We start from the raw sequence: 13317 nt of genomic DNA on the forward strand, positions 1-13317 counted from the left end.
TCTTAATATTTCAGTGATTGCAAGAGGGATACTTTTTTTTAATGATTTATCTACTTTTATTTTATGTGCCTTGGTTTTTTGCCTCCATGTACTTCTGGGTAAGAGCGTTGGGATCTCCTAGAACTGGAGTTAGAGGCAGTTGTGAGCTGCCATGTGGGTGCTGGGAATTGAACCAGGTCTTTTGGAAGAACAGCCAGCGCTCTTAACTGCCGAGCCATCTCTCCAGTCCCAAGAGAGACACTTTCTGTACTTGGTCTTAATTAGTCCTTATGGTTTTGGGGGCTTATGGTGGGTCTCTTTTGTGAACTCAGCATCTCTTTTTGCACAGTATATCTCTATTTTTTCACTCTTGATCTCTCTGAATACACTTCACAAACATCTCTGTAAGCAGTATGTAATTTGAAAGTCCAGTTCTGTCTTCTTGTCTGTGCCTAGACAACATCATGAACTATTGTGTATTTGCACCACACTTTTTTTTTTTTTTTTTTTTTTTTTTAGCAGGATGGTCTTGTGCTCCCAGCTCAAGTGAACCTCAGGCCCAGCTCCGTATAGCTGAACTTGTTTTGATATATTTGGATTTAAATTTAGTCTGTTTCGATGTGTTCATTTTTCTCGCCCCTGTGGTCTTCTCTTTCTTTCGTGTTTCCAGTGTTCAGCAATTAACATTGTCTCTGCGGCCGGGAGCTGTGTGGATGTCCACGCTTTTGTTAGGACCAGCCCCACAGCAGGCACTTTGATTTACCCAAGTCTGATGTCAGTCGGTTTGTTTCCCTGTCGCACCTGGCTGGGTGAGGAAATTAGGGCATTTGATCCTCACTCCGCTGTCGTGGAGATAATGTTACTTACTACTGTTTTAAACAGGCATCATTCTTTCCAGTGTTCCCATATAGTCATCTTCTGTTTCTTCCCTTGTACGTGGAAATAAAATAAATTTTTATGCCTTTAACCCCCTTCTCTTTCCTCTAGCCCCTCCATGTCCCCCCCCACTTCCTCTCAAATTCATCCTGTTACACCTGTCTCTTTTGGGGGGGACTTTTGGGGAGACTTGAGATCTATTTCTGGTCATGTATAGACAGCTACTCTTTTTCTTCTGACAGTAGCTATGACTTTGGTTTTAGCCACTTAAAACATTTGGGACTGTGTTGTAATTGTGTGTATTGACGGTGTGTTTGTGTGAGGACTGCCTGTGCTGTGCAGTGCTCTACACAGCCGATTTCTCTCTCCACGTTTATGTGGGCTCCAGAGAACAAAAGCTTTTTACCTCTTTAAAAAATTGCTAATACCTCTTTAAAAAATTAACAATGAACTTTAAAAAATGATTTTTTTTTCTCCTTAATTATGTTCAGTGCATGTGTTTATGTCCATGGAGTTCACGGAGCTCCCCGAGTTCGTGGCTTGATGCCTTCCAGCAGGTTTTGAAGACTCTCTATTGCTGTTTCTAGCGTGACCCTCCCTTCTGAGTTTGCCAGGCTAGGCAGTTTCTCCACACGCCCTTTCTTTGATGACCCTTTAGCCTGTACTTTGTTTTGCTGTGGTGTACTTAGTGCACCGCTTGCCCTCCGTTTACCATTTCTTTTGCTTATATTTAAAGCTGGGCTTTAGGTGATTCTTCAGAAGTGTGCAGGTCAGTGCTTGCTGTCTTTTCCCATCTCCAATGATTTGATTTTACCTTTTAGTTCTTGAAACACACTCAGCTTAGTTGTCTTACGGCATGCGTGGCAGTTTTCACTTCTGAAACCCAGTGACTTGGCGCTTTACTTATGGACAGTGTTCATATGTAGTAGTGTTTTCCGGCACTAAGGGTCCCAGTTGAAAGTGAAATTTCTTGGGCTTCTGAGGAATACCGAGTCCATCTGCCATCCAGCAAGGGGCTGGTTCTAGTCTAGGTCACTCTGATCTCTGCGGCCTCCGTCCCCTGTGGAGGCGGCCGACCTCAGTCTTCTGTGATGGCCTCTCATCTTCATGCCTGCGCTTTGAATTGCCCCATGCTCCTGAAGGAATAAGCTACATCTGCAGTGCTCCTTTGCACCTGGGACGCACACGCCTGTAGGACAAACTGTAGGTGCTGAGTGTTGTGTTTGTGTCTCTACGTGCATTTTGGGTGATAATTGCTTACTGTATTCTTAGTCTTCGGTGTTCAAGAACGTCCTCTCTCTTGTCACCTAGTCCCTGGAACCGTGAGTACAGGTTCCAAGCTTTAAGGAGTGCGTTACATACATGTAAATTTGTGCCCTGTCCTGGCCTTTGACTCACTTACCTTTCCCTTTCTAAGTGACCCTTGGAAGTGCTTCCCTGACACTCGACCCTCAGCAAGCACAGGATGAGTCTCAGCTGCAAGGGACTTGGCAGTTGAGTGTGCAAATGAAACACTAACTAGTCCCATGAGTGCTATCACCAAAATCTTATCTATGTCAGTTATATGAAAAAAAATTACCAGTAGAGTTAAAATATACCTATCAAATAACAGATTGATTTTCACTTGCCATAGCAGAAGTTAGCTGGTTTTTTTTTTAAGCCAATATTCTAAATATTGGTAGCATTTAACATTAACAGTAGTTAGTCCCTTTGAAATTATATTTCTTAGCTCGTAGTCTATTTGTGTGAGTACCCTTATGATTTTGCCTTTGGGATATTAGTTTGATTTTGATTAAATAATGGTTTTCTAACTAAGTAAATCTAATTAGATAATGAGCTAGGAAATAATGCTTTTTAATTATATTTTTTTATTAAAATGAGGACTTTATTATGCACGATGAGGTTAGTATCACGCAATGAGATGCAGAAGGAAATCTGTGATGAGAGAACGTTTGTGTTTTGTTCTACAAATAGACACGATTGTTGGGTTAAGCACATGCCATCACCTTTAGAATTAACAGCCAGTGGGATTTTTTTTAGGGCAATTTGTAACCGTGCCCCCTACTCCCCGAGACAAGCTCTCGCCATGTTGCCCAGGCTGGCCTTGAACCCCTGGCCTCTAGTGATCCTCCTGCCTTAGCCTCCCGACAGCCAGCTAGCTACCTGGATTGCCAGGCTTGTGGCTTTCTTTATTCTGGCGTTTGTTTTTGCCTCGTTTATTTTAACCCTTTGTTTGTTTAGCTTGCCCCACAGTCTACATCAGGCAGCTCTTGGCAGTTGGATGAAGTCACTGGAGTTCCTCAGAGACTGTCTGCATGTTACCCTGCATGGTTAGCCGGGAAGTTCTATTCTACAGCTGCGGGGGTGGAGTGGGGTGTGGAGTCAACCTGGTGAAAACTCTACCACGTTAGCTCTGGCAGTGCAGAACCCTGTGTGGCTTAACACCACCCCGTGGAGCAGTTTGTTTCATTTAACTTTTATTCACCTTCCTTCTCTTGGTTATACTTGCTTGCATGACTGTGACCTCTTACCTATCTAGAAAAGATGAATTTTGCCTTCCTAGGATGTGTTTGTGTAGTGGGTGTTTAATAGCAAGCTGGCTACTAAGCGGGATCATGAAGAACAAGTCTTGGGGTTCTCACAGTATGGAGGAAGCCGTTCTTGCCCCCTCTGTGTTTATGTAGTCTTGGCCAGCTTGGAACTTGTCACAGATCAGGGTGGCTTGGTGGCTTCAGACTTGCTATGACCCTCCTGCCCCTGCCTCCTGAACATTGGGAGATTACAGGCGTGTGCCACCATGTCACTTCTGATAGTGTTTAAACAATTCAAGTCTTCTTCTTTTTAAATAGGAACATTTCTTTTTAATACATTTACTGTTATTGCTTTAAAATGTGTGTGTGTGTGTGTGTGTGTGTGTGTGTGTGTGTGTGCGTGTGCTTGAGTGCAAGTCAGTACAGGTGCGTGTAGAGGCCAGAGGCATGAGGTCTCTTGGAGCTGAAGTTACAGGTGCTGTCAGCTGCTGATGTAGGCACTGGGAACTGAACTCCAAGAGTGGGAATTCTTCATAACCCCTTACACTTTTAAAGCGGTATATTTTCTTTTTCAAATTTATGTTCTAAGCTGAGATTATAATTCTTAAAGCACGTGCCAAATACTGTACTTCTTGCTGTCTGTCTTTATCTCTAATTAGTGCCATCAGCTTGAGAAAAGAAGGCTGTAATTTTCTTTGTTCCTTTTACTTGAAATTTCCTGATAAGCTGGTCACTTTCCAGCTTCCGGCCACGTGTGCTTTCTGGTAACAGAATGTGAGTCGCATCCCTGCTCCTCACCCCCCCACCCTGGGTGGGGGGCTGGGGGGGGGCGGGGGCGTATTTGGACTGACAACTTTGGTTTCTCTGTAGAGATGTGCTACCGAGAGTCACCAGGTTGAGGCATGGACGCCTGATTTAGCTTTCTTCTTAGTAAGGTTAGCTGAGGGTAGACACCTTCGATCCTCTTACACCGAGCTTTTTCTTACATCCCAGAGCAAAGAGTGCATAGTCTCCCTAGCTCTCTTTCTCCCCTGCCCCTTCTCTCTCCGTTCTCTCAGGGCTTGAGGAGGCCAGATATGCCCGTCACACTTGCACAAGGCCTGAGTTTAATACCTTCCAGGCTTCTGTTGCATAGTACAAGCCCCTCTGCCTGTGTAGGGCCTCCGGGCTGTTGCTATGTGGGGCTGGGGCCTCCATTATAATGCTCTGGTGCTCTCTGAGCAGGTTCCTCCCTCATCTGGGCCAGAAGCCATTTCATCCCCAGCAGGATCTGCAAATGGTCATAGGTGTGGAGGGCTCAACACTGTTTATGGCAGTTCCCTTCGTCTGTCGCCTGCATTCTGTTTATGGCAGTTCCCTTCGTCTGTAGCCTGCATTCTTGGTTTTGTTTGTTATTGCCTGATAAAGTTTATATTTCTAAGTAGCTGAGTTAAAAAATCTTCTCTATTATGTAATTTGTGTCATTGTGACAGTATTTGGGGTTTTTTTTTTTTCTATTTTATGATAAGCCAAACTCCCCCTCTCTGAGCCGCCCCGTGTCATTTTATTTCTCATAATAGGATCTCTTCACATGGTATCAGTTTTATTGTATTTATTTAAGGCATTCAATGCACTCAGCTACAGTCACATAATTATTACTTTAGAAAACCTTTCCGTCTATTTGGGTGCTAGTGTTGCAATGTTTTAAGTATTATGCCATATATTATATAGTTCAGTATCCAAGAGAACTATTTACTTCTCATTTTAATTTTTACATGTGAGAATTTTAATTTCTTGGATTAGCTTATTTATATTTAATAAAAGAAAAAGAATTAAAATAATCTAATTGCCAGAATCTTGGAAGAAAATGCTTATAATTTTATAGATTATTTTTTAAGACATAACCTTAAGAAAAATCATTATGAAAAACATTTTCCTATCATTTTTTAAGTTTTCTAACTTGAAATAGTGTATTGCTTTCCTTTAATAGAACAGTGGGCTTAGCATGTCCTTACCCGATCCTGCTGTCTTTCCGTCCTCAGTGATCACTTCTGCTGCCTTCACTGTCCTTACTGCCTTACCTCTCACCTGTCTCATCTGTAGACTTGGCTCTCCCACCTCTAATACTGATGTTTTGAATTGGACAATCAGTGTGATGACCAAAGAAATTTCATTTTATACCAGGTGCCCATCTTGTTACCCGCCAGCCATTTGTCTCTTACTCAAGTTCCACTAACCCTGATTCAGTGACCCCATCCCAACCCCAAAACATATCGCCACATCTAGCTATTGTTATGGTGTGATATGTGTGACTGCTCGTAAAGAAAGCTGCTTTTCTGGCTTCTGTAACTTGCTTACGCACATACCCAAAGATTATTTTGAGTTTCCTTAACCACTTAATTTGGCAGAACATACCGGTTTTTGCTTGCTTGCGTAGACGTTGAAGGTCTTCTTGTGGCTTCCCCCTTTAAAAGGCCTTTCCCATACTCCCCCTTTAAGGCGAGCCTGAGGTTAGGCTCCGGGGCTGTTTCCCCCCTCGCACCCGATCAGTGACGCTTTTAACTCTAACTGGATTGCGTCTGTGCTCTCTCCCAGGGGTCACAAGCTCCATGACACTCAGCTGCATCCTCCTGCTGTAGTTCTCCATCAGTGAGCCCTGTGTTCTCATCATCAGATGATGGGGGCTTTTCTTCAACCAACAGTTGCTATTTTATCCACACCTGTGGGTATTGTCTCTTGTGCCCTGTACAGCAGGCGATAGATAAGGCTACTCTTACATGTTTAAAAAAAAAAAAACTTGTGTTTACAAAAATTTGGGGTTTGAAATGAATTAGCATGTTGCTACTTTTTAACCCAATATAAACCCTTGACTAACTATTAAAACACACAAAAGAAAACAGAGGGGAGCAAAGGATCCTAGCGTGTTGTGTGCGGTGGTAAAAGTGTGGGGTGGGGGATGGAGAAGGGATGCAACTTTGGGCAGCATGCTGGCTAGTTTATCAACTTAACACTGATGGTCTTGTAGACAGGCCTGTGGTACTTGTGTGTGTGTGTATGTGTGTGTGTGTGTGTGTATGTGTGTGTGTATGTGATCGATGGTTCTGGGTTGTATAAGAAAGCAGGCTGAGCAAGCCATGAGGAACAAGCCAGTAAGCAGCACCCCTCCATGGCCTCTGCATCAGCTCCTGCTGCCAGCTTCCTGCCCTGTTTGAGTTCTTGTCCTCACTTTCATGATGATGAGCAGTGATGTGGAAGCATAAACCAAATCGAGCCTTTCCTCCCAGGTTGCTTCTTGGTCACGATTTTCCCTGTGGTATTTTGAGTGTAGACTTGTGACTTGGAAATGCTGATGCTGCCAGTGCCACGTAGGTACTTACATATTTGCCAGCCAACAGGAACCTATGGCTCCAAGAGTGAGCCCTGACGTAAACTGTGGGCTTTAATTACAGTGCATCGGTGTCACCAGTTCCCACACTGGTGCAGCATGCTCACAGTCTGGGAAGGCTGGACGGAGGCAGGAGAAAGGATGTGGGGACTGTTCTCACAGCCTGCTGGCCTCCCAGCCAGCAACTATGCTGTTGAAATTGGTGGTATATTGTGAATGATGCCTCATGATGTCCTTTCTGGATCAAGTTAAAGAGCATTCTGAACCAAATTTCAATTGGAATCAAAATAGTCTAGACCAAATTGTACTTGCAATTCTTTCTTTCTTTCTTTCTTTCTTATTTTCTTTTTTGAGATAGGGTTTCTCTGTGTAGCCTTGGCTGGCCTGGACTTCCCTTTGTAGAGCAGGCTGGCCTCGAACTCACAGTGATCCACCTGCCTCTACTTCCCTGGGTGCTGGGATTAAAGGCGTGCACCACCACACCCAGCTTGTACTTGTATTTTTTGCCTGCTTCCCCCACCCCCACTTCCTCTCTCCTTTAGTCACATCTGAACCTTTGCCTTTTCTTCATGGTAATTTCCTTTTTTAAAATATTTATTTTATTTTGTGTGTTTATGTGTATTCCTGAGTGTATGTCTGTGTACCATGTGTGTAGCCCTCAGAGGTCACAAGAGGGTATCAGATTCCCTGATCCTGGAGTTACAGACAGTTGGGAGCTGGGAACTGGACCTCTGTCCTCCGGAAGAGCAGCAAGAGCGCTGAACTGGTGAGCTAGCGTTCCAGCCCCTGTGGCACTTTTCAAGCAATCAGAAGTGGAGGGATTAGCAAGAGTGAGAGAGCCGTGCACTGGCAGCCCAGCCTCCTGTTTGCTCTTCCAGGACTGTTCCCACACCCTTCCTGCCTGCAGTGTCTAGTACAAATACCAGACATCATACCATTTCGCATGACTGTTGCCCTGTGCCTTTAACACGCAATTACTGTTTTGTTTAAAAGGTTTTAAAAGTTCCATCTTGTATAATGCTGTATCTTCTACGCTGAAGGTCTTTCACAGATGTTTTATTTCTAAGGCTGCTGCTTTTTTCTTTGCACGTCTATGTACCTGTGACATGTGTGTGTTTGCATGCACACATATATGTCTAGGCACATGCACACATGCACTTGTGTGCATGTGAGGGAATTTTAAAGGGCCCATGTTAGGTCCTGTTGTAGACAGAGTCTTCCTGAACCCTTCATTATCCATCTACGTGGGAACAGCAACAACACAAGAGGCAGGGCTATAGCAGCAAGCACCGTGGTGGAACCCCATTTTATATAATGGGGCCCTTCCCTCTGGCTTAGTGGGTGACCGTGTCTGTCCCGGTCATGTCCCGTACAAGGCAGGGCAGGCTTTCATAGCCCATCTCTGTCTCCTCAGTCTATTCGCTCTGCATATTTACTTTTTATGTAATTAATACTTTTGGAGTGCTGCTCACACAAAGAGAAAATTGAGTCCTTCACTTAATTAAAACTTACTTTGAACAGGGTTATGTGAACACTAGAGATACCAGGTGAAACATGTTCCGTTCAAGTGGTATTATTTAGAGATTTAAAATTTGTGCCAATATGCCTGTGCTCTCAGGCGTCTCCTTTGGAAATGTCGATATGGTTTTGAATAAATATGTTCTTGTGGAGGAATTTTGCGAATCTGAACTCGCTGTTCACAATTATAACTGCTGGGCTTTGTACTTCGGGCCACGGACATTTCTGCTTTCACTGAGTATAATCATGGTGACTTTGGTGCATTGCTGGCGTTCATCATTCTGTGCATAGCCCTTTGGTTTTCCGGAGGCCTCATCAAGGCTTGCTGCAGCAGGAAGACATTTCTAGTCAGGGTTACAAGTCACACGCAATCATTCCTCTTTTCTTTAAACGCTTCTCTTTTCGTCCTCTAGTTTTTCGAAATTGGTCTCTCAGTATAGATCAAGCTGCCCTTGAACTTGGGGTCTTCCTGCCTCTGCCTCTTGAGTGCTGGGTCACAGGCCTATGCTGCCACACTCAGTCAGCTCTCTGTAGTCTCTCTTAATCTGGAGCAGTCCCATGGTCTTTTGGTCATTTATGATCTTGACCTTTTAAAAAAAGCACCAGGCCTTTTTTCGAAAGAGCGTGTCCTTTCCTCAGTTTGCATGTTTTCTTAAGAATAGATGCAACCCCGCCCTTCTGCAGGGCTGATTCAATGGTGGGCTTGCTTCTCCAGGTGCCATGCAAGATGGCCTGACCATCTCTTCACCCCGTTGTTGGTGGCGTGGGCTGTTTTGAAGCAGTGAGTCAGTCAGTTTCCTTTTGTCACCAGTGACGTAACTCATAGGGACAACTCTGAGGTTCTGTGAGTACTTCATGCTAGCGGTCCCCGTGGAGGTGTAGCCCTCACTACTTCACCCTGCTTTCCAGCTCCTCCTCAGTCTGTCCACTCTGCACATTTGCTTTTTATATAATACTTTTGAAGTGCTGCTCACATAAAGAGAAAACTACATCTTTCCCTCATTTAACACTTATTTTGAACAGGATCATGTAAACACGATGGTCTGGCACATAGTAGGTCTGTATCTTCTAGTTAGGACTGGTTAGGACTGGTCGTTAGGAATGCTGAGGCTTTCTCACATGAGGTTTGTGTTGAGCATTAACAGAGGGCTTGGCAGTTGTTTCTTAGAATATTGTTTCTCACAAATCATAACTTGACTTAAAATATATATGCATTAAACTGTCTAATAAGGTCTTTATTTAGTGTCACATTTATTTTACAAAGGGTAGATGCTTATTTTAGCAATGATTTGCCATTAAAATTATGTCAAAATGTCTTAAAATGTTGTTGAAACTGTAAACAAACTCATAGCACACACAGAGCTAATTATGGATGCCATCTGTTTATTTTTACCAAGCTTTTTTTTTAAAGACCATGGTATTGTCCGCTTATGATAAGTATCAAGATTATTGTAATGACTAAGCCACGCCCTTCAGTTAGTGCAGCTGAAGCGAGAAGGTCATTCGTTTGTTCAGTGACCTTTTCCCGTGTCCAGGTATAAAATATGACACGTCACAAAGAAAGAAATTACTGTGACACACCTAGAACTTAATCTTTTTCAAGGGACAAAGCAGTATCGAAGTGGTAGGTACAGTGGAAGCCTTTCTAAAAACGTTAGAACTTATTTGAGATTATAGATAAGGGATTACATGCCCTTTTTCAGTGCTGTAGATGGCCTTATTTGAACCCAAGTTCAAGGGTTTATAATAACAATGCATGTCTGCTCATGTGGCCGTATGTCAGTCGCATGGTTTTGCTCATAGGTACCCCATGTGTTGGTGTAGAAGGCCATGCATTCCCCTGGCAGCATCAGCTGAAGTAGCTACCAGCACTCTGCTGAGGAAGCAAAGCGGTTTCCCTCACCCTGTTTTGTGCATGCTAAGCACTGCCCGGGTCTGTCTGGAGGGAAGGCCAGCTGAAGGCTCCATCTGCTGCTTCCTGCCACTCTGCACGGAAGATGCAGGGTTACGCTAATCCTGCTGCTTGTCAGGACAGGTTAGTGAAAGCATGACTCCGACTAGACGCAGGCTGCAGAACACCAGCAGCCTCCCCACGGAAGCCGCAGCAAGTGCAGCAGAGCCCGGTCATCAGCCACGTTGAGAACCGCAGCAGAAAAAACGGGAAGTTAAACCATTAGATGCTGGGCTCCAAATTAGGCAAAAATGGAAAGGGGAATACAAACATGTACACACATTTTTTTTCAGGCTTATTCTGACCCTTATCTGTATAGAGTTGTGTTTACTCTTTCATTTTATGTATGTCGCTGGATATTTTTAGTTAGGTATTCTTAAAGGTTAAACAACATTACCTTCGCTTGACTCTGAAACTTCATGAAAATTTTCCTTGTTGATGCCCCTTTATTTGCCGTTTTTCTTCACCTACTCACTGGCAGTCTCGGCCTTACAGGTTGAGCATCCTGTCACAGAATGCATTACTGGCCTGGATTTGGTCCAAGAAATGATCCGCGTTGCTAAGGGTTACCCTCTCAGGCACAAGCAAGAGGACATCCCCATCAGTGGCTGGGCGATCGAATGTCGGGTTTATGCCGAGGTACAGTGCGTCTGGATGTGAGACAGGAGGGTGGCTATGTCCAAGTCAGAACAACCAGTGTGGCAAAGCCACAGGTAGGGAAAGGGTTTGATAGCCTTGGTTGGAGCGGAAGAAAACTGGGTAATTTGGAACAATTAAAAACAGAATGGAGTTGAAGTAATAACTGTCCTGTTTTTTCTGGGTGAGGAAGTCAAGAGCAATGTGCTGAGGGACAGCAGAGCCTCCGCTGAGGCTTCTTGACGCTGTCCGTTATAATTCGTTCCGTGGAAGGGATCTGAATGGTAAAGCTTTTGGTAAAGCACGTACCCCTGACTCGGAATTTCAATTATGGGTTTTGCCAAAGTCCTAGTGTGGCAGTTTATACATATCACATAACAGATCGCTCAGCATCTGAGGCTGCTTCCTTCAGATGGTAGAACAGAAGTGCAACGTAAACGCTTGAACGCTGTTCAGATGCAGAACGATCTTGACAGAAGAGCCCGCGTCAGAGCATCTCTACAAGTGGCTCAAAACCATGCTCTGTCCCGGTGTTACGGCTCTGGGTCACATGTGAACCAGTGGCTCCAGATTTTCCAGTTCTGTTTCCGTGATGTTTACGAGCAGAACACGTACACACGTGTAGACGCAGCATGCGTGTTTTTCCGGGTCTTTGCTGGAAGGACGTGGGTCCCCGGCTTTACCATATGTGAGCTGCCTGGAGAAGTAAGAAAAACAAAATCTCTCTCATTGTGATGCTTCTGTTGTTCTGACCTTCAGCTATGTTTTGATGGAGAGTCTAGGTCATTTTATTTTTTGCCCAAGACATTGTAAGGCATTTTAGAAGAAGTTGGAATTTTACCAACTCCAATAGAGTATGGTGGAGGTCAGGCTGAGCTGTCTTGCAGTTCTGTTTGATTTTTTTTTTTTTTTAATATGCTTGGAAGCTGTCGACAACGAGACAGTTGTGTTCTGGAATCTGTGACTTGGTAAATAGACCTATAAATACTCCTCATCGTTGTTAGCCTTCCTTGCTCTGGTTTATGTTTCAAAGCCTGTGCTTCCTTCCCTTTGAACCCCCAGGACCCCTACAAGTCTTTCGGTTTACCGTCTATTGGGAGACTGTCTCAGTACCAAGAGCCGATACATCTACCTGGTGTAAGTCATTAACTGTGATGCCAACTGAGGGGCTCAGGCCTTGATTTATGCCCCACTTTTATGTCAGAGAATGTCAGCGCCAAAGGGTGTAAATTGAGGGACAAGGGAAATTCATGGGTGGGAGCGGTCAGTTTTTGTCTTAAATAAGAAATCTTTTTTATGCGTTATGGTATTCAGGGATACCACAATCCATTCAACAGGGTGAGTTCAAACACATTTAATCACGTAAATGACAGTTCAGACCATGAGAGGCGATAGAATTCTAAGAATAGAAAACTTTTTTTTGTTGTTGTTAAAAAGGTAATCTTCTCCTTAAAACAAAGAAAGAAACTAGTCCTGTTGTATTCAGATGTCAAGAACTTGAGGCACAGAGTCAGCTCGTTAGCAGCACTTCATCAGAGAGAACAGAGTGCCTCACTCTGTGCAGCACCACCAGCATTAAGGAAAAAGTGACCAGCGTTTGTTTTGTTCCATAGCTCGTCTGTTCCTTGTCTTTAAGCAATTCGGGTGCATAAGAACAACCAGGGCAGTGCCGTCTCTCACTCGAGGCACTAAGTGCACGTGTGGATGGCAGTGTGTTATCCGGTGCAGGAGAAGGCTGCACCATCTGCAAATAGGATCATTCAGTTTGGTGACTGCCAAGAAGATGGTGAAAGATTACAGGAAGAGCTCTAAACTTGAAGATGTTGTTGGATGTACGATTTATTTCACTTCTGAACTGTTTTTTGCCCACGTGCTTTCTAAAGGGACTTGACCCTTTCTGGGCCTGCAGACTCCATGCTGTGTTCAAAGCCTGGAAGCAGAAAAAAAAAAAATGGTAAAGATTGAGCAGGCATTACATGACGCTAAATAGCACACGAGAGCAAGTGTCATAGAGACATATCTAAACACTTTTTAAATCAACCCCCCAAAAAAGTCTTAAATAAGAAGCCACAATGATTACTCTAGTTACTAGAGGTTTCCACCATGTTCTAATAGCTCACAGGATGTCAAACATTTTGCCCTCTCAAGTTTTTGCAATTTGCAATTTTCAAACGTGAGACCTGTTGAAAGTACAAGCGATAATGGCCATGCTCTACCCCCTGCAGTCTGCATCCCACCGCATCTTCCTTCAATTAAAGCTGCAGCGGGAGTTTTATGTAATAACATTTGCAGTTGTGATCCATCCATAGAAAGAAAAAACAATTAAAATGCCTTAAATGCTCTGCTTACTGCTGTTGTTTGCACACGTGAATGTTGCATGTCAGCTAAGTGGACCAAGGGATAGATAAAGAGACCGGGGGCAGGAGAGTGCGCACTAAGCTTTGTCTATCATTATTGCTGGG

At 43.9% G+C, this 13317-nt stretch overlaps 1 protein-coding gene across 3 annotated transcripts in view; it reads left to right on the forward strand.

The window, feature by feature from the left end:
- Window positions 1–13317, forward strand: part of Pcca (propionyl-CoA carboxylase subunit alpha) — an 842751-nt gene that overhangs the window by 668280 nt on the left and 161154 nt on the right. For all 3 annotated transcript variants that reach the window (XM_051160992.1, XM_051160990.1, XM_051160991.1), the window contains 2 exons: window positions 10715–10858; window positions 11918–11992. In XM_051160992.1, coding sequence (XP_051016949.1) covers window positions 10715–10858; window positions 11918–11992 — 219 coding nt within the window. The remainder of the gene's footprint in view (window positions 1–10714; window positions 10859–11917; window positions 11993–13317) is intronic.

Source organism: Acomys russatus, chromosome 18 (assembly GCF_903995435.1).
Source record: "Acomys russatus chromosome 18, mAcoRus1.1, whole genome shotgun sequence".
NCBI classification, from domain to species: Eukaryota; Metazoa; Chordata; class Mammalia; order Rodentia; family Muridae; genus Acomys; species Acomys russatus.